Source organism: Theropithecus gelada, chromosome 13 (assembly GCF_003255815.1).
Source record: "Theropithecus gelada isolate Dixy chromosome 13, Tgel_1.0, whole genome shotgun sequence".
NCBI lineage: Eukaryota > Metazoa > Chordata > Mammalia > Primates > Cercopithecidae > Theropithecus > Theropithecus gelada.
The window spans coordinates 82,523,099-82,545,393 of NC_037681.1; the positions used below are offsets into that span (position 1 = coordinate 82,523,099).

General features: G+C 44.6%; 1 protein-coding gene across 2 annotated transcripts in view; it reads right to left on the reverse strand.

Moving 5' to 3' along the window:
* FAM161A (FAM161A, centrosomal protein) overlaps positions 1–7,918 on the reverse strand; it is a 29,066-nt gene extending 21,148 nt beyond the window's left edge. For both annotated transcript variants that reach the window (XM_025354342.1, XM_025354341.1), the window contains exon 1: positions 7,260–7,918. In XM_025354342.1, the coding sequence (XP_025210127.1) occupies positions 7,260–7,442 (183 nt within the window). In that variant the 5' untranslated portion in view covers positions 7,443–7,918. The remainder of the gene's footprint in view (positions 1–7,259) is intronic.
* Positions 7,919–22,295: the final 14,377 nt, after the last annotated feature.

Below are 22,295 nucleotides of genomic sequence, written 5' to 3' on the forward strand. Positions count from 1 at the left end.
CTTATGACCCTTCTAAGATGAAAGTGTTGGGTGGGAGTTAAATAACTTTTAGTTTGGAGTGTTCTCACAGCTTAGGAGAAAGATTTCAGATGTGATATCAGGATAATCAGTCAAGTCTGAGTTCTGCACTTAGCAATGTGATGTGGGCACGAACTTCTTGAACATCAGCTTTAAGATCCATAAAGTAGGTGTGCCAGGTTTTAAACTAGTGTCTCTCAGCTCCAATGCCACCCTTCTCGACTCTGCTTTGCAATGCCAGAGCTGGAACTCTGCAAACCACACTTCTGCTTTGCCAGTGCTCCTCATCAGACTCTGCCAAAAGTGGAGTTAGAGGGAGACACAAGGCTAGAGGAGAAAGAGGGGACTTACTCCTTCCTGTTAGCCCTCTGTCTGCTTCCTGTCTGCTTGTGTCAGCCCAGCAATGGTTCTTCATTTGGGCAGCAGCAATTCGTTTTAGTAGCAGTGTCTGAATCCAGTTTGCAGTTTGCGCTCGAAAAATCAACAGAATTGGCCAGGCGCAGTGGTTCACACCTGTAATCCCAGCACTTTGGGTCACTTGAGGTCAGGAATCCAAGGTCAATCTGGCCAACATGGTGAAACCCCAACTCTACTAAAAACACAACTTAGCCGGGTGTGGTGGTGTATGCCTATAATCCCAGCTACTCGGGAGGCTGAGGCAGGAGAATCACTTGAACCCAGGAAGTGGAGGTTGCAGTGAGCCAAGATCGCACCACTGCACTCCAGCCTGGGCGACACAATGAGGCTCTGTCTCAAAAAAAAAAAAGAAAGAAAGAAAAATCCACAGAATTACTTCAAGGCCTTTGCACTTCCTGTTCCCTCTCCCTAGGATGCTTTTCCTCCAGATATCCACATGGCCCACTTGCTCACTCCTTCAGGTCTTTATGTAAATGTTATCTTCTCAACAAGGTCTTCACTGACTCTCCTATTTATTTAAAATTACAACTCCTCCTAGGACTCACTGTCAGCCCCCTTGTCTGTCTTATTTTTCCCAGAAGTACTCATCACCACTGACGTTCTACGTATCTATACTTGATTGGGTATTACATGTCTGCCCCTAACAAAAAGTAAACATTACAAAGGCAAGAATTTGCCAGGCATGATGGCTCAGGCCTGTAATCCCAGCACTTTGGGAGGCTGGGGCAGGTGGATCGCTTGAGCCCAGGAGTTTCAGACCAGCCTGGGTAACATGTCAAGGCCTCATCTCTACAAAAAATACAAAAAATTAACTTGGTGAGGTAGTATGCACCTGTAGTCCTAGTTAGTTGGGGGACTGAGGCAGAAGGATCACCTGAGCCCAGGAGGTTGGGGTTGCAGTGAGCTATGATGGAGGCACTGCACTCCAGCCTGGGTAACAGTGTGACCCTGTCTCAAAAAAAACAAAACAAAAACAAAGGCAAGGATTTGTCTGCTTTGTTCAATGTTGTGTACCCAGTGTCTAGAAAAGTACCTGGCTAATGGCAGATGTTCAAGGGATATTTGCTGAATGAATGAATAAATGTACAGTAAAAAAAAAAAAAAATTCCACCATGGGAAGAGGGCAGTTACTCCCTCCCAAAAGAATGAACCATGCAAAGAAATGCTGGCTGCTCTAAAGAGTTATATTCCACCAAGTATTAAGTAAAAGGCCTATGTTCCAAAAACTATAATTAAAACAGGGAGGGTATTCCAAAGAACTGTTTTTAAGCAAAAGAATCTATGTGCTCTCATTCATTCTTTTAGAATATCTCTTAAAAGTCTTATAGCAGTCATTTACACAAGAAGGATCAAATTTATTTGGACCTGGAAGAACCGTCTGAAAACCATATAGAAGAATGAGTAGCTTCTGAAAGATGCAGCAGGTCTGATAAATTATACTTATGTACTGGTTTTGCACTGGATTCATTCTGTTTTCAGCTTAATACTGTTAACACTAGCTGGAACTTTTCAGATAAACTGATCTCACACTGTTTAACCTAAAACAGATGAATGGCTAGTAAATGACCTCCAATTCTAATTTAATCTTTAATTGTCTCCACTGAGAAAATATTTAGTATACAGAATAAGGGCCATAGACATTATTTTTCCAAAAGCCTAAAATAGCATCCTCTCCCTTTAATCAGCTTTTTGTGGAATGTTGTAAATGCGGCCACCAGATTAGAGGATAATCTTCCCTAGATTGGCTTGACCCATTTAGATAATGAATCCTTCCAGCACCTGTTGCTTTATTAGTAATCAGCACCCATGAAGAACTGTTTGTGCTATAGCCCACATAGTTTCATCTGCAATCTGTAATTTTTGAAAAAAATTTTTCACTGAATTTGTAAAGAATGACACAGATCTACATGTACTAACATGGGTAAACTCCCAATAAATAAGAAAAAAAGCAAGTTGCAGAACTATCTCCCTCTCTAGATATATGTATATTTATAGTATGTACTGTATATTAAAATATATGGAGGAGATAGAAAAACGGACAGAAGAATAGAATACATATCAATTTTGAAACAGTGGCTACCATTAGGGAGGGAGTAGGTATTCATATTTTCTCTTTGGGGGAGAGCTATTAAAAGGGTCTAAGCCTCATATGTAACATTTGATATTTTAAGAGAAGAATGTCACCCAGCGTGGTGGCATACACTTCTAATTCGAGCACTTTGGGAGGCCGAGGAGGGCGAATTGCTTGAGCCCAGGAGTTTGAGACCAGCTTGGGCAACATAGTGAGACCTCGTCTCTACAAGAAATAAAAATAAAAATAAAAAAAGTAGGCCAGGCATGGTGGCTCAAGCCTGTAATCACAGCACTTTGGGAGGTCAAGGCTGGTGAATCACTCGAGGTGAGGAGTTTGAGATCATCCTGGCCAACATGGTGAAACCCCGTCTCTACTAAAAATACAAAAATTAGCTAGGTCTGCTGGTGTGCACCTGTAGTCCTAGCTACTCAGGAGGCTGAGGCAGGAGAATCACTTGAACCCAGGAGGCACATGTCTCATTGAGCCGAGATTGTGCCACTGCACTCCAGCCTAGCGAGAGAGCAAGACTCTGTCTCAAAAAAAAAAAAAAAAAAAAAGAAAATGAAATCATATCCTTCACAGTCACATGGATGGAGCTGTAGGCCATAATCTTAAACAAATTAACACAGGAACAGAAAACCAAATATTGCATGTTCTCATAAGTGGCAGGTAAAACAGTGAGTACACATGAACATAAACACATAAACAAGGAAACAATAGACACTGCAAACTATCACAGGTGGGGAGGGAGGGAGGGTGGCATAGGTTGAAAAACTACCTATTGGGTACCGTGCTCACTACCTGGATGCAATATACCCATGTAACAAACTTGCACATGCACCTCTGTATCTAAAATAACCGTTGAATTAAAAAATATAGGCCGGGCACGGTGGCTCATGCCTATAATCCCAGCACTTTGGGAGGCTGAGGCAGGCGGATCACCTGAGGTCCGGAGCTCGAGACCAGCCTGACCAACATGGAGAAACCCCATCTCTACTAAAAATACAAAATTAGCTGGGCATGGTGGCGCATGTCTGTAATCCCAGCTACTTGGGAGGCTGAGGCAGGAGAATCGCTTGAACCTGGGAGGTGGAGGTTGTGGTGATCCGAGATCACACCACTGCACTCCAGCCTGGGCAACAAGAGTGAAACTCCATCTCAAAAAAATATGTGTGTGTGTGTATATGTGTGTATATGTGTGTATGTATGTATATAGACAGTGGAGCCAGGCATAGTGGCTCACGCCTATAATCCCAGCACTTCTGGGAGGCCACGGCAGGTGGATCACTTGAGCCCAGGAGTTCAAGACCAGCCTGGGGAACATGGCAAAACTCTGTCTCTACAAAAAAATATAAAAATTAGCTGGGCATGGTGGCATGCACCTTTAGTCCTAGCTACTTGGGAGGCTGAGGTGAGGAGATTGAGCCTGGGAGGTTGAGGCTGCAGCAACCTGTGACTGCACCAATGCATTCCAGCCCAGACAATAGAGTGAAACTCTGTTTCAAAAAATAATAATAAATAAACAAAAAGTGGAGTCAGAAGAAAAAAAATGGGTTATCTCCTATTTATTTTTAATCATTATCTCCTATTTATTTTAATCAATGTTGGCTGTTCATTTCTTTCCCAACATTTCCCATGTTATAGTTATGTGTCTGTTCATTTTTTGTTTTTTGATACAGAGTTTCGCTCTTGTTGCCCAGGCTGGAGTGCAATGGCGTGATCTCGGCTCACCACAACTTCCACCTTGGGTTCAAGTGATTCTCCTGCCTCAGCCTCCCAAGTAGCTGAGACTACAGGCATATGCCACCATGCCTGGCTAATTTTGTATTTTTAGTAGAGACGGGGTTTCTCCATGTTGGTCAGGCTGGCCTCGAACTCCCAACCTCTGGTGATCCGTTCACCTCGGCCTCCCAACAAGTGCTGGGATTACAGGCGTGAGCCACCACGCCCAGCCCTGTTTGTTTTTAATTGTCTAATTTCCCTCACCAGACTGAAAATTCTGTGAGGATGTGAGCTATACACTGAATAGTTAATGACCAGCACTTAATAAATGTTCAATATTTGTTGAAAAGATAAGGTTGCCACATTAGGAGTGAGATTTTTTAATTTTTACTTATTTATTTTTTTGAGACGGAGTCTCGCTCTGTCGCCCAGGCTGGAGTGCAGTGGCCGGATCTCAGCTCACTGCAAGCTCTGCCTCCCGGGTTTACTCCAGTCTCCTGCCTCAGCCTCCTGAGTAGCTGGGACTACAGGCGCCCGCCACCTCGCCCGGCTAGTTTTTTGTATTTTTTAGTAGAGATGGGGTTTCACCGCATCTCTAGCCAGGATGGTCTTGATCTCCTGACCTTGTGATCCGCCCGTCTCGGCCTCCCAAAGTGCTGGGATTACAGGCTTGAGCCACCGCGCCCGGCTACTTTTTGTATTTTTAGTAGAAACTGGGTTTTGCCATGTTGGCCAGGCTGGTTTCAAACTCCTGACGTCAAGTGATCTACCCGCCTTGGCCTCCCAAAGTGAGTGAGATTTTAATTGCGAATTACAGAACATTGCTTTACCTGTGTCATCATCAGCCATATAACAGGATATGTGGACCAACATCTCTGACTAAGTCTAGATTCAAGGAACAGGCATCAGTGCCCAATATGGGCACTGCAAGGGGGGATGCATGTGCATGCCAGAGCCGGGAGGGTGTATAGGGATGGTGCAGGGGTTGGGGGGGGTAGTGTGGGGTGCGATGAGTGGTCTGGCTTTGGCAAAACCAAAGAGCTGAAAGAGGCCTATTGTGATGGGTGGTTCTCAAATCAATCTTGTGGGTTAGGTATAATATTTGACTTTACTACATTTTATAGATGATAAGGTTAAGGCAAATTAACCTTTAGAAATCAAGATGGAGACCCAAGCCAACCAGTGAAGAAATCAGAGCCTCTTTCCTGCCATTTTAATGCCTCTTCCCCAAGCCCTGTGTGCCTGGCTATCAGACCCACTGTGGCAGCTTACCCAGCTTTACTTTTGGATCCCTCATGTGTGGTGGTCTCAGAACAGTATCAGATTCTTAAGACTTGGATTCCTTCTGTTTTTTGTAGGATCCTGTCCTTTCCATACTAGATTATTGTATAAACTGATCCCTCCTAAGGTAATAACAGTTTCTAATACAAATTTGCAGTTTAACAGGGCACTTTGGAAGCATATCTGCAACTTAGAAGTGACTGACTCCTTTCCCACAGCAAGCCAAAGTAGTTTAATCTTTGGGAAGGCACACAAATGACACTCCCACTGGCATCTCATTTATATAGATTACTCTTTTATATAGATTGCTCTTTAGAGGAGACACACATTCTTTCATTTGGTTCTCATAGAGCTGAGATGGGAAAAAGAGACAATTATTATGGTTATTTTACAGATAAGGAAACTGAGATTTAAGGAAAGTATGTCCTAACACCACCTAGGGAGTGGCAGGGAATGGATCCTAATACATAACTCTTAAATAGTTTTTCTCCATCACGCTGCCTTGTTGCCTACTGAAAATTGTGTTGAGGGGTAGTTTATAATGAACAAAATCAGTCCTAGCACTCTGATCCTGGTTCACATTCAGGGTCTCAGTCTACCTTACTCTGGATAACTTCAAGTTGTTTACTGGAGAAAGACTGGTCACAAAAGGTGTTGCTAAAGATGCTCTCATTAACAATTTTATGGTAGATTAAAGAGATTAGAATTCCAAAATATCCAGGGATTTCAATTAGTCCTCAATCATAAGTTTTGTGTCTGAGAAGCTTTGGACACATGGTATTAAGAAACTTTTTCTATCTGCAGATTGCTAGTTTAAATTCAAGATTCTTTTTTTTTTTTTTTTTTTTTTTGAGACTGGGTCTGAGATCTCAGCTCACTGCAACCCTCGCCTCCCAAATTCAAGCGATTCTCCTGCCTCACAGTCTTGCGAGTAACTGGGATTACAGGCGCGCATCACCATGCCCGGCTACATTTTGTATTTTTAGTAAAGACGGGGTTTCACCATGTTGGTCAGGCTGGTCTCGAACTCCTGACCTCGTAATCTGCCCGCCTCGGCCTCCCAAAGTGCTGCGATTACAGGCACGAGCCACCGCGCCCAGCCAAGATTCCCATCTTTTAAGTGAATAGAGCAGATGGCAGACCCTGCCCTCCACCTGCTAGACTGGTGTCCACAACAGATTTAACACTGAAAACTGATCAGTGAAAAGGCTGTCTCGCTGTACCCTAAAGAGCCGTTTAGGAAACACTGAAACCTCAGTGATTTGCTTATCTGTATCCGTGTCTGATTTAGCCAGTGAACACGTGATGGTTTTAAACACGCCTCTCTCCAGCATTATGTTGAGATCCACTTATAACCAAGATCTTAAGGTAATAACGAAACACACCTGACAGAACAGTTTTCCTCAAATTATAAAATCTATCTATCTATCCATCCATTCCCGAGATGCTAGAGAGTAAAGAGTAAAATTCTATACTTTGCACTCGCCAGAAACAGAGTAACATAAATGTTGTCTAGGAAACTTTTACAACAGACTCTCTGGTGAAAATTAAAACACTTTTCAACGCCTCGATTTAAAGTATTTTTCGTGAGCGTAGAGAAGGGGCTGGGCCAGGACCACCAAGTAGGGAGTATGTGCACAGGGCCCCGCGTTTACCAGCCTGCCCTCAGCTGGGCGGGGATCCGGACAGCCCTCAGCCAGCACCCAGCCCGTGCGAGGTCCCAACCCACGTCCCGCCCCAGTATTACCGACGCCTCAGCTGGCTGCGCCACTTTCTCCTCCTCTTCGTCCTCCAAGATCGCCTCTGCTGCCGCCAGGGCCTGTAAGGGGTCTTCGCGTTCGTACTGGGCGACCCGCGCTCTAGTGATGGGATTTACAGGAGTCTGGAGACTGGAGGCCACCAGCTTTGCCGCTCGGTGGGAGGCGGCCATCGCCCCGCCTCCGGGACCTGAGCGCCTGCGCTGGCCCGGGGCGGGAAAGCTGGTGCGGTCCCTGGCGACCCGGGGGCTCCTAGCTAGGGAGCCGGTTGCTATGGGCGCCGTAACTGGGGACACTACAGGGGCCGCCAGGGACCAAAAGTCACACAAACTCCTCTCAGGCTGCCAGAGACCCGAGTCGGGTGCTTACTGGATCATGGCGGTCAGTACCGAGTCTGTTTGCTGGTTCCGAAGGTTGGCAGGCTGAACAGGGCACTTTTCCTCTCCTTTGCGTTTAACCGCCTGAACGCAGACTTCTCACATTATACAATGAAACAACTGCTTTTGTGAAGAAAAGAGCGCTTTTTTATTAACTGCAATAATATGTTAGAAGGAGACGGTTGATGGAGGAGACGGCGGCGGAGGAGGAAAGCAGGGCGTATTACTGGGTGGCGGCCTCTGAAGAGTGGCAAGGTTGGCGTCGCGCTACCTAACATGTCTCCCGCGGGAGCCAGCGTGGGAAGGAGGGAGGTGCATTCTACTCTGATTGACTTGAGGGCTAGTAGGAATCCACCAATCAGAAGGAGGCTCCCAGTTGTCCCTCTCGCGTTTTTTCTTGGCCTGACCAATAAAAGCCCAGAGTTGGGTGGTGCCTGACCCTCCCACTAATGAGTGAGGGTGCAGGTAGTGTAAACCTGGCGTTTGCTTTGGGTTCATCAGCTTGAGAGTGACAGGATTGAACGGCGCGAGTGGCCAAGAGTCATCACAGACACATCCATCTCCCTTATCCGTATCTTCTCTTTCCACTCGGGATTTGGATGCATCAAATGGCGCATTCCCTCTGCACCACGTGGTCGTAAGAGAAGCCAAACCTCAAAATAGCGGACGTGGTGCAGTCTCAGGCATCTGCTACCTAAGCCCCTGCTTACTGAGGCCGAGGCTGCCGCTCCCTATCTACTCCCTCCCTATCTACCCCTCTCTATCCTTTGCCCTCCTCCCGCTCCCCAGCCCTAGGACAGGCCCCCTCCGGTCAGTATTTTCCTCGTTATGCGTTGCACATCGTCGAGAATACATCTCTAAGGTCTGAGCCCTTACCAAACCTTTGTTCTCCTGTATGGGTGTGAGCACCAGCAAAGTCTCCCACGTCCCCACTTCCTTCAGGCTGCTCTTTGTTTTGGCTAAACAGTTCCTTCCAGTGCTGGAACAGATGCTGGCTGGGTTCTAAGCAGAAGCCAGAGCTAGAACCATGAGATATGGACCGCCAGGTATGGCCAAGTGTCCAGGGGAGCAATTTCCAGTCAGTCACGGCAGCCAGTTTTGTGGCTACAAAACTGCCTCAGCCTCCGGAGTGGCTGGGATTACAGGCGCCCTCCCGGGAGGCGGAGATTGCAGGTAGCCCGGATCGCGCCTCTGCACTCCAGCCTGGGCAATAAAGCAAGACTCCGTCTCAAAAACAACAACAAAAAAGTATTGATAAGGAATTAGAGCACATGAATTATAAATACTGAAATATACTATTATCTTTACTGTAAATTCCTCATAGACAATTGCTTCTCTCAGAATGCTTTGGTTGGTTTATGCTGTACTCCTATATTTGTGGCCAACTTATGGTTGCGATTAACAACCTAGTTCCAACATGAATGTTGGTTAATATTTTTGTTTTTATTTATGATTAGGATGAGAGTGACATATCCGAGATATATGTCAGAATTTCACTTGTCAGTGTTATGAGCAACTTCTTTGCTGAAATAGATAATACTTTTCTAACACTGGAAGAATTTTTCTTAATTTTTTCTGCAAGTCACAATGTAAAGGCTACAGATAACACAAACTTTTAAGTTTACTGTGCATTATTAATATTTTCCACATCAGTTTCTTAAGTTTAAATGTCCAATTTTTAGCATTTGCTAATTTCCATGATGTCAATACTCCCATCATGGCCAATTTCAAGCCACCAATATGACATCACTTAACGCGAATTTGAGAAAAGACGTCTAGTAGCACACCGTTATATAGTATTTCCACCATACAGATACAGTAGATGCAAGGAACATAAGAGAAAGTGAAGAGTTTTAAGAAATTATCTTGCCGGGCGCGGTGGCTCAAGCCTGTAATCCCAGCACTTTGGGAGGCCGAGACGGGCGGATCACGAGGTCAGGAGATCGAGACCATCCTGGCGAACACGGTGAAACCCCGTCTCTACTAAAAATTACAAAAAAACTAGCCGGGCGAGGTGGCGGGCGCCTGTGGTCCCAGCTACTCGGGAGGCTGAGGCAGGAGAATGGCGTAAGCCCGGGAGGCGGAGCTTGCAGTGAGCCGAGATCGCGCCACTGCACTCCAGCCTGGGCAACAGAGCGAGACTCCGTCTCAAAAAAAAAAAAAGAAATTATCTTTGGGCCGGGCGCGGTGGCTCAAGCCTGTAATCCCAGCAACTTTGGGAGGCCGAGACGGGCGGATCACGAGGTCAGGAGATCGAGATCATCCTGGCGAACACGGTGAAACCCCGTCTCTACTAAAAAAAAATACAAAAAACTAGCCGGGCGAGGTGGCGGGTGCCTGTAGTCCCAGCTACTTGGGAGGCTGAGGCAGGAGAATGGAGTAAACCCGGGAGGCGGAGCTTGCAGAGAGCTGAGATCCGGCCACTGCACTCCAGCCTGGGCGACAGAGAGAGACTCCGTCTCCAAAAAAGAAAAAAAAGAAATTGTCTTTGTTTTTGACATAATTTATTGTAATTAACAAAACTTAATTTTTTTTTTTAAGATGGAGTCACCTTGTTGCCCAGGCTGGAGTGCAGTGGTGCGATCTTGGCTCACTGCAACCTCCACCTCCCAGGTTCAAGTGATTCTCCTGCCTCAGCCTCCCGAGTAGCTGGGACTACAGGCACCTACCACCACACGTGGCACATGTTGTATTTTTAGTAGAGGGTGGGGTTTCACCATGTTGGCCAGGCTGGTCTCAAAATCCTGACCTTAGGTAATCCGCCTGCTTTGGCCTCCCAAAGTACTGGGATTATAGGCATGAACCACCACACCCAGCCAAGTTAGACATTATAAAAGAAAAATAACTAGAAAAGCCTTTTTAGTTGGGAAATTTAAAACTCTTCAAAAAACAATTTGTGCGTACAGAAAAAGTCGTGGCAGAAATTATATAGAGAGTCAAATAATAACAAAAATACAGTGTGTCAAAATGCCTTAAATGTAAAATGGTGCAGCCACTTTTATTTAAAAGTTTAGGCCTTCTTTCTCCCACAGTCGCTCATGATCTTCCTTTCCATCTTGGGCCTGGCAGAATGGCTCCTGCAAAGAAGGGTGGCAAGAAGATGAGCTATTCTGCCATCAACAAGGTAGTGACTCAAGAACGCACTTCGGTCACTAGCTCACATGCATGGAGTGGGCTTTAAGAAGCATGCCCTGTGGGCATTCAAAGAGATTCAGAAATTTGCCATGAAGATGGGCACTCCAGATATGTGCACTGATACCAGGCTTAACACAGCTATCAGGGCCAAAGGAATAAGGAATGTCCAACACCATGTACATGTGCGATTGTTCAGAAAACATAACAAAGATGAAAATTCACCAAACAAGCTCTATACTCTGGTTACCTGTATACCTGTTACCACTTTCAAAAATCTAGATAGTCAGTGTGGATGAGAACTAACTGCCAATCGTCATATATGTCAAACAAAGCTGTAAACCCGCTAAAAGTAATTGTGACGGTTCCTCTGAAAGTTGAACATATAATTACTATATGACTCACTCCTAGGTATACAGCAAAGATAATTGAAGACATGTTCACACAAAAACTTGTGCAGTGTGGAAGAAAATGAAGTAACTAAGGTGAAGGCTTTCTAAAGTGGAGTCAGGAGATTGCTAGGGGATTGGATTCATACCTGGTAAAAAGTCAAACCACAGAATAGACTTGTAGAAACAACTGAAGTCAGTAAGTATCTGCCAGCCTTCATCATCTCTCAGCGGTGTGTACCCTAATTAACCAACCAATCAGAATGGGTTTGCGATTTAAGATTTCCGCCCAGCCAATGAACTGCCTCTGAAAACTTCTGGGAATCCCCTATTTTAAAAAACCCTCTCCTGTGCTTGCCTTATGAGACATTATTCAGGGCTGCTCTGATTCAGTGTATGTGAATTGCAATTCTTTGTTTCCCAAATAAATTAAATGATATTTCCTATTTCCTTTGACCTCTGTGTCTCAATTTTTTTTTTTTTTTTTTTTTTTTTTTTTTTTTGTCACCCATGCTGGGATGCAGTGGCATGATCTCAGCCCACAGAAACGTCTGCCTCCCGGGCTCAAAAGATCCTCCCATCTCAGCCTCCAGAGTAGCTGGGACTGTAGGCACGGGCCACTACACCCAACTTATTATTTTGTAGGGTTTCACTTCTGTTGCCCGGCTGGTCTTGGGCTCAAGCGATCCGCCCTCCTCAGCCTCCCAAAGTGCTGGGATTACAGGCATGAACCAACATGCCCAGCCTCGATCTTTGTTGTAGTTTACACAAATGTTCATCGCAGCATTAATAGGAGCCACTCTTTCAACTGTTGAATGGATAAACAAAATGTGGTGTATGCATACAATGAGCCACTCCCCCAACAAGTGGACTTTCCCTCTGGTCCAGGAGGTCCAGTGCACTTTGGGTTAGGCAGGAATCTCAGAGCTCAGAAGCAAAATGACTTTCCAAGAAACAAGTGCAAGACAAGATCATTGGTTCAGCAACAAACATGCTACTGAAGGAGCTGAAATTTGCAGGATGCCTAGAAAAAAAAGGCAGACACAAGCAAAGTAAATTTGGAGGCTAATAAAGACTTAGATAACAATATGAATAATGGAAATCCTTGGGTTTGAAGAAGATGTTGTGATTGAGTTTATATTCAACCAAGTGGAAATGGAGACCTGAACCAAAATGGAAGTTATTCCTTGCATCTCAAGTGTAAACATCATCATTGTATTAGGTCTCAGCAGAATGGACATCCCAATGTCACACTGCACTCCCTTATGTGTGTTTGGAAAATCCAGACTCCAAAATGATACAAAGCAATCTGACTGGGTTTTTGAATGAAATAATTACTAGAGAATTATGGGAACTGTAGTCCCTGCTGTTAAGTGCACAAGAAGACATCACTGGAATCTGTTCTGCTTTCCTAGAACTGGAGGAGGAGGAAGAGGAGGAGGAGGAGGACAGATAGAACAAGAAAAAAATTGGTGTCTATGAAAAAGCAATATAAAGAGAAAAATAAGGATAAGGAAGAAAAAAGAAAGCAGAGAAAAGGGGGAGAGGTCTTAAAGCCCAAGAAAATGTAAATTCAGATGTCCTTCTCCTAAAAGAGGATCCTACCCTGTCAGGAGCAAGAGAATGCAGTCATTTTCAATCTCCCCATCACAGAACCAAGAGGCAGAGACCTTCCCCAGCTCCAGAAAAGGAGAAAACTCCAGCACTACAAGAACCTTTCAAGAAAGTGAAAGAAGGCCGGGCGCGGTGGCTCAAGCCTGTAATCCCAGCACTTTGGGAGGCCGAGACGGGCGGATCACGAGGTCAGGAGATCGAGACCATCCTGGCGAACACGGTGAAACCCCGTCTCTACTAAAAAATACAAAAAACTAGCTGGGCGAGGTGGCGGGCGCCTGTAGTCCCAGCTACTCCGGAGGCTGAGGCAGGAGAATGGCGTAAACCCGGGAGGCGGAGCTTGCAGCGAGCTGAGATCCGGCCACTGCACTCCAGCCTGGGCGACAGAGCGAGACTCCGTCTCAAAAAAAGAAAAAAAAAAGAAAGTGAAAGAACCTAGTACAAAAGGACATTTCTACTAGTGACAGCTGAAAGTTCCCAAACGTGCACTTGTACCAGAGCAAGTAAAAAACCTTCTCCAGAAACAAACAAATCTGAAAAGTTAAAGAAGATTCAACCAAGATCTCTGTCATTTTCCAAATCAATATCACAGATGTGTCTGGCTTTCCTTATCATACTTTCTTTAGATGGCACCATTGATCCCATCAAGATGATATTCACCTACAAGAACAAAAGGGCCAATAAAGTGGCCATCCCCTTGAAGGAGTCCACCAAGCCATAGAGGGAGCAGATCTCCAGTGAGATGAAAAAGGCACTCATCAGCATCCTGTCTAGGAGTAGCTCGTTGTCCTCTTGTTTCCAGGAACCACCAGAGAAGCCTCCCAAGACGACATCCAGCGCCCCCTGAAAAACTAGTAAGTTCTTTCCTTCAGCAAATCCTTGAAGGTGAGTGTGCACTGGCTGTCGCCTCCAGCAAGTCCACTGCCAAAAATGCATCATTCCCCAATACCCCAGCCAAACTATATAAGAAAAAGTTGTGGTTTTGCTGCTCCACGAAGAACTTAGTAAAGTGACAAAATGTGAAGGTACTTAGAAAAAAAGAGTCCCCTTCATCAGCACCCAAAGGCTAGAAAAGTTGAGTTATCCGAATCAGAAGATAAAGGTAGCAAAATGGCTGCCACAGATTCTGTGCAGCAGAGATACCAATATAGATGACAAAATTAGCAGTCTTCATCTGACTTTGCTCCTCTCCTCAGATGATGGTGAGCGATTCAAGAAGTTCCGTGTGAAAAATAGGCAGGCAGGCAGGCAGCTCCCCAGAGTGCCTCTTCATCACCATGAAAGCACCAGAAGACGTCCTCTTATGCTAGATGGAAGAGAAGTCCCTCCCCAGCACCCACCAGAAGGCACATTTTCCTTCTTTCACTCCTCCTCCTCAGCTGCAGCACAGGTCTCTTGATACCGCCACCAGGAAGGACTGCTTTTCCTTCCATTAACACTCACCTTCCTCAAGAAGATACTCTCCTCCAAAACTGAGGAGATACTCTTCTCCACCTCAGCTTCCAAAACAAAGGGCATCACTTTCTCCACCCACAAAGCACAGGATCTTCCATTCTTCAGTTCCCAAACAAAGGATTTCCCAAGTCACCAAGAGATGTTCTCTTTCATCATCATCAAAGCACAGGAAAGGGTCTACCTGGAAGGCACAACCAAATGAAGCTCCTTGGACTTCCTCAAGTCCTATCCCGTCTGTCTCACAATCTCTTGAGCCAGAAGCTGAAGAAGAAAAAACAAAACACAAACAACCCAGAACCTCCATCCTCTGTCCAGTCTTAGTCATCCTCTACTCTACAAACTGGTCACGAGTGCGACTGCTCAAACATCAAGCCCACCACAGGCAAGGAATTCCTATGAAGAAGGAGTCAGAAAGAAAAAGAATGGGACAAGCAATATAAAAAGGATAAGAAATACGTGAAGCACAAAAAACATGAGAAGGAAAAGCCTGTGGGGGCAGCTAGCCCTAATGGCCTAATGGCTGTAACTCCTGCAGCCATTGCTATTCCCACAACAATTCTTGTGCTGTTCAGCACAAGAACCAGTGGCAGAGCACAAGCCAAAGGAGACCGAAAATGAAGCTGAACATAACTCTGATGACATAGAAAAGCACCTGCGTGAGGCCGGGCACGGTGGCTCAAGCCTGTAATCCCAGCACTTTGGGAGGCCGAGATGGGCGGATCATGAGGTCAGGAGATCGAGACCATCCTTGCTAACGTGGTGAAACCCCGTCTCTACTAAAAAAATACAAAAAACTAGCCGGACGAGGTGGCGAGCGCCTGTAGTCCCAGCTACTCAGGAGGCTGAGGCAGGAGAATGGCGTAAACCCGGGAGGCGGAGCTTGCAGTGAGCTGAGATCCAGCCACTGCACGCCAGCCTGGGCAACAGAGCAAGACTCCGTCTCAAAAAAAAAAAAAAAGAAAAGCACCTGTGTGAAAAGGTCCTGAGATCAAACAGGGAAGGCTCAAATGCTCCCACAGTCTTAGATGGAAATATTTGTTATCGTGTAAGTTTTATTTGGTTTGTGTGCAATTCACTTCAAAATTGCAAAACTGTGTTTGAGCTTTAGACTATAACATTTGTTGTAATAATTGCTATTTTGGCCGTCACGGTGGCTCACGCCTGTAATCCCAGCACTTTGGGGGGCTGAGACGGGCGGATCACCTGAGGTCAGGAGTTCAAGACCAGCCTGGCCAACATAATGAAACCCCGTCTCTACTAAAAATACAAACAAGTTAGCCAGGCGTGGTGGCAGGCGCCTATAACCCCAGCTACTCTGGAGGCTGAGGCAGGAGAATCACTTGAACCCGAGAGGCGGAGGTTGCAGGGAGCTGAGAACCTGCCATTGCACTCTAGCCTGGGTGACAAGAGTGGAACTCCGTCTCAAAAAAAAAAAAAAAAAGAAAAAGAAAAAGAAAAATTGCTATGTTGAAGTTCACCACGTTTAAAAATAAATAAATAAATTAATTAATTAATTAAAAGATGCAGGGGTTTACATTGGGGAAAAAGAAAGGCTTTAACTACTGATACATACTCCAAGGTGGATGAACCTTAAAATATAATGCAAAGTAAAAGGTGCCAGACACAAAAGGCCACATATTATATGATTCCATTTATATGAAACATTCAGGATAGGAAAATTCATAAAGACAGAAAGTATTTAGTGGTTGCCAGGGGCTGGAGAGAAAGGAAATGAGGTGTGATTGTTAAAGGGAAGGGAGTGTCTGTGTGGGAGGATGAAAATGTTCTGGAATTAGATAGTGGTGATGGTAGTTGTACAACTCTGAACATACTAAAAACCACTAAATTGCATACAAAAACAACAACAAACAAACAAAAGCTTTAAAAAGTGTTTTGTTGTCTGGGTGCGGCAGCCCACACCTGTAATCCCAGAACTTTGGGAGGCTAAGGCAGGCAGATCACTCGAGGTCAGGAGTTTGAGACCAGCCTGGCTAACATGGTGAAACCATTTTAGTCTCTACCAAAAATACAAAAAAAATTAGCCGGGCATGCTGGCGTGCGACTGTAATCTCAGTTACTGGGAGGCTGAAGCGGGAGAATTGCTTGAACCCAGGAGGCAGAGGTTGCAGTGAGCTGAAATTGTGCCACTGCACTCCAGCCTGGGTGAAAGAGTGAAACTCCATCTAAAGAAAAGTGTTTTGTCTTTTGACAGTTTAACTAGGAGGTGTCTAAATATGGATCTCTTTAAGTTTGTTGAGCTTCTTGGATGAGCAGATTCATATTTTTCATCGAATTCAGGGAGTTTATAATACTTATGGCCCAGCGTGGTGGCTCACGCCTGTAATCCCAGCACTTTGGGAGGCCGAGGCAGGTGGATCACCTGAGGTCAGGAGTTCAAGACCAGCCTGGCCAACATGAAGAGACCCTGTCTCTACTAAAAATACAAAAATTATCTGGGTATAGTGGCAAGCGCTTATAATCCCAGCTACTCAGGAGGCTGAGGCAGGATAATTGCTTCAACCCAGGAGGTGGAGGTTGCGGTGAGCCGAGATTGTGCCATTGCACTCCAGCCCGGGCAACAAGAGCCAAACTCTGTCAAAAAAACCAACCAACCAAACAAACAAAAAACTAATTCTGCCACTTTTTCTCTCTTATTTCTTCTGGGACTCCCATTATGAGTATGTTGGAACACTTGATGGGGAGTCCCACAGATCTCTGAGGATTTGATCATTTTTCTTCATTCTTTTTTCTTCCTGTTCCTTCAGACCTGGTCATCTCTGTTGACCTACCTCCAAGTGTGCTGATTCTCTTCTGCAAGTTCAAATCTGCTGAGTGCCTTCAGTGGATTTTTCATGTCAGTTATTGTACTTTTCAACTTCAGAAGTTTTGTTTTTTAAATTATAATTTCTATCTCTTTATTGATATTCTCTTTTTGCAAGACATCATTCTCATAAATAATTTGGTTAGGTTTTTAACCCTAGTTTCCTTTAGTTCTTTGAACATATTTATAGTAGCAGATTTAAAATCTCTATTATATGCACAGCATCTGGGCTTCCTCAGGGACAGTTTATATTGACTGTTCTTTCCCTCCACATATGAGCCATACTTTCTTGTTTCTTTGTGTGGCTCATAATTTTTGCTAAAAACTAGACATCTTGAACATGCCAGCCCCAAATGTTCCCAGTTAAATGCAGCCACATAAGTGATCTCAGAATAACTGCCCATCTGGGTCTAGGTGCCCCACAAAATCATATGAAATAATGTTGTTTAAAGCCACTAAGTTTGAGGGAGGAGTTGGTTATACATGAATTGAATAGTCACTGATTCACCATTCTACTAGACATTGAGTTATTTACAGTTTTTCGCTATTACAAAAAAAAATTTTTAAGCTACCCCTTGCATACTGATGGGACAACTATATGTTGTCATCCATGCTCTGGGAGATCCTTATGGGATCAGGCTGAGGCCAGATTCCAGGGGAAACCTTAAGATTGCTTCACTTCTTCCCCTATCTTGTGCTGCTTCTCTCCCTTCTAAAACTCCCTTTTAGATTTATCTTGATGCTACTTCCTTAACACATTACACAAAGGAGAAAAAGTTACATGGAAAATTTGAGAAAGTAATGGCTACTTTGAAAATAGAGATCTTGGTTACACTGGGATTATGGGTGCATTAGCTCATGCATGTAATCCCAACACTTTGGGAGGACAAAGCAGGAAGGAGCATAGCTTGAGCCCATGGGTTCTAGACCAGCCTGGGCAACATAGTGAGACACCAGCTCAAAAAAAAAAAAAAAAAAAAAAGTGGTCATGGGCCCAACCCCATGCAATTCACTTGTCTTACCGTGTTCCCCACTACTCTGATACAGCTTTTTTTTTTTCGTTTGTTTTTTTGTTTGTTTGTTTTTTTGAGATGGAGTCTCGCTCTGTTGCCAGGCTGGAGTGCAGTGGCACGATCTCGGCTCACTGCAACCTCCGCCTCCCAGGTTCAAGCAATTCTCCTGCCTCAGCCTCCTGAGCAGCTGGGACTAGAGGCACGCGCCACCACGCCCGGCTAATTTTTGTATTTTTAGTAAAGACGGGGTTTCACCATCTTGGCCAGGGTGGTGTCTATCTCTTGACGTTGTGATCCACCTGCCTCAGCCTCCCAAAGTGCTGGGATTACAGGTGTGAGATACAGCTGGTTTTAAAGAACAGCGGAATGGCTTTTTAAAGACTCAATTACAGTGCCAGCTAGGTGGCAACACTTTGCAGGGCTGGGACATTCTCCAGAGGCTGTATACTCTGAATTAGTACCCAATATACAGTTGTTCTCCCATAGCCAGAATTCATGGGTCTAGGAATCAAGAGGTGGAAATGGAAGTGGTACCATTTACTACTACACCCAGTGACCCACTAATACAATTTTTGCTTCCTGTTCTTGTGACTTTGTGCTCTTCTGGTCTAGAGGTCTTAGTTCCAGACGGAGGGATGCTTCCACCACGAGACATAACAAAGATTCCACTGAAATGGAAAGTTAAGTTGGCCACTTGGCCTTGTTTGGCTCCTTATGCACCTTTGAATGAACATGTGGGGGGAGTTACAGTGCTGGCTGGGGTGACTGATACTGACTACCAAGGGGAAACTGAATTACTTCTCCACAATAGAGGAAAGGAAGAGCATGTCTGGAATACAGAAGATCCCTTAGGCTGTCTCTTAGTATTACCATGCTCTGTGATTACGGCCAATGGAAAATAATAACCGCCCAATTAAGGTGGAACTACTAATGGCCCAGACCCTTCAGAATGATTTGGATCACCCCACTGAGGAAAGGACCACTAACAGTCAAGGTGCTTGCTGAAGACAAAGGGAAAACAGAGCATGTAATAGAAGGTAGTTATCAATAACAGCTAAAACCAAAATTACATTACAGAAATGAGTGCTATAATTGTCATGAGTAGTTCCTCATTTGTCATGAGTATGGATGTGGATATATATACATATACTTTCCTCTCATTATTTCCTTATCCCATAATAACGTAAGGTGTATTTTTTGTATTACAGTATTTGGGTTATGGGGTATCAAGAAGAGTAAGACTTCACTCGGTGACTTTAACTCTTCTTCTGAGGAAGGGGTGTGTTTTTGGTCCTACACAGGATAGTTGTATCATGTCAGCTGGATTTATGACCACATTATTACCTTATTTGAAGGTTTAAGTATGGTTTAAGAAGATGTATATGATGGCCAAGTTGACAGTGGGTGGATTTATGATGCCTAATGTGTTAACCTGGCCAAGGGATGGTATTTGGTTAAAACATTTCTGGGAGTGTCTGTGAAGATGTTTCTGAAGATTAACATTTGAATTGGTGAACTGAATAAAGCAGACAGCCCTCCCCAATGTTGGTGAGCATCATCCAATCTGTTGAGAGGCTAAGAAAAAGGTGGCTGACCGTGGGCTCAGGCTGGGCATGGTGGCTCACGCCTGTAATCCCAGTATTTTGGGAGGCTGAGGCAGGTGGACCAACTGCGTTCAGGAGTTCAAGACCAGCCTGGGCAACATGGTGACATCCCGTCTCTACTAAAAAAAAAAAACAAAACAACAAAAATGAGCTGGATGTGGTGGCTGTAATCTTAGCTACTCGGGAGGCCAAGGCATGAGAATTGCTTGAACCCAGGAGGCAGAAGTTGCAGTGAGCCGAGATTGTGCCATCGCAATTCAGCCTGAGCAACAGAGCAAAACTGTCTCAAAAAAAAAAAAAAAAAAAGAAAAAGAAAAAGGTGAAGGAAAGCTGAACTTGTTCTCTTGCTGAGTTGGGACACAAATCTACCTTCTGAGCTCCTAGTTCTTAGGCCTTCAGATCTGGACTAGAAATCTACACCGTCGTCTTTCTGGCTTTCAGGTCTTTGAACTACACCACCAACTTTCCTAGGTCTCCAGTTGGCAGATGGCAGATTGTGGGATTTCTTGGCCTCCATAATCATGTGATCTAATACTGCATTATAAATCTTTCTAGAGACATATTTTTCTTTATCCTATTGGTTGTTTCTCTGGAGAACCCTAAGGCAGATGTGCTGCAACATATACTGTATCCCCTATGAAATATTCTTGCTAAAAGTTTAATCTGAATCTAAGCCTCTTTAGAGCTAATTGTTTATTTTACAGGAAACAGAGAAACAAGAAAGCGGGAATCCAGATGACAGATACACAATAGCTAGTTAGGACTCATCAAAAAAACTAATGCCATTAGACAAAAAAGTGGGTGAATGTAGATTAGAAACTCGTAAGACATAACTAAATACTATGTGTAAACCCCAAATAAATCTTGGTTTAAAACACAAGGTGGGCTGGGCACAGTGGCTCACGCCTATAATCCCAGCACTTTGGAAGGCTGAGGCAGGTAGATCACAAGGTCAGGAGTTCGAGACCAGCCTGACCAACATGGTGAAACCCCGTTTCTACTAAAAATACAAAAATTAGCTAGGCGTGGTGGCACGTGCCTGTAATCCCAGCTACTCAGGAGCCTGAGGCAGAATCACTTGAACCCGGGTGGTGAAGGTTGCAATGAGCCGAGATTGTGCCACTGCACTTCAGCCTGGGTGACAGAGCGAGAAGTCTCAAAAACAAAACAAAACAAAAACAAAAACAAACAAAAAAACCCCACAAGGTAGAAAAGACACTCTGAGGCAGGCGTGGTGGCTCATGCCTGTAATCACAGCACTTTGGGAGGCTGAAGCAGGTGGATCACCTGAGGTCAGGAGTCCGAGACCAGCCTGGCCAACGTGGTGATACCCCGTCTCTACCAAAAAATACAAAAACTAGCCAGGTGTGGTGGCAGGCACCTGTAATCTCAGCTACTCAGCAGGCTGAGACAGGAGAATCGCTTAAACCCAGGAGGCAGAGGTTGCAGTGAGCCGAGATCACGCCATTGCACTCCAGCCTGGGCGACAAGAGCTAAACTCCGTCTCAAAAAAAAAAAAAAAAAAAGGAAAAAAAAAGACACTCTAGAGCAAGCTTGTCCAACCCGCGGCCCACAAGCCGCAGGCAGCCCAGGACAGCTTTGAATGCGACCCAACACAAATTCATAAATTTTCTTAAAGCATTATATATATATATGTACTTATTTATTTTAGCTCATTGGCTATTCTTAGTATTAGTGTATTTTATGGTTTGGCCCAAGAGAATTCATCATCCAACACGGCCCAGGGAAGCCAAAAGATTGGACACCCTTGCTCTAGAGACTGTCAGAAAAATCTGAACACGGATTGGGTGTTGGACATCACAGAATTGTTTTCTTAAAATTGTTTTGCTTTTTTTTTTTCCCTTGAGATGGATGTATTAATACAGTACTTCATAACCCTTTAACATGGGTAAAACTTACTTTTATTAGGTTCCCTTTGTGCTAGTTTTTGGGCGTTGCCTCAAACTGCAATGACTTCTATTTGTTACGTAACTATATAACAAGTCAATTACTAGCTAAATCTAAGTGGAGGGTAATACAATGTTCATTCTACTCTTCAAACCTCCCGAGTAGCTGGGATTACAGGTGCCTGCCACCACACCCAGCTATTTTTTTTTTTTTTTGTACCTTTAGTAGAAAGGTACAAAGGTACGACACTCCTTGTGAAATACCCAAGGAGATGGTAGCTGAAATACCAGATTGTGTACCTTTAGTAGAGACGGGGTTTCACCATGTTGGCCACACTGGTCTCAAACTCCTGACCTCGTGATCCACTGCCTCGGCCTCCCAAAGTGCTGGAATTACAGGCGTGAGTGACCGCACCCGACTGGAAGAATCCTCTTTTAAGAATGTTGTTATATAAACTATTTGTATTATTTAGGCATAACCTAAGAACAAAAAGCTTTGTGCTGTTAGGCTGGGCATTGTGGCTCACGCCTATAATCCTAGCACTTGGGGAAGCCAAGGCAAGGATAGCTTGAGCCTAGGAATTCAACACCAGCCTGGGTAATACAGCCAGACCTCATCTCTACAAAAAAAATACAAAAACTAGCCAGGCATGGTAGTGTGTGCCTGTAGTACCAGCCACTAGGGAGGCTGAGGTGGAAGGAATGCTTGAGCCT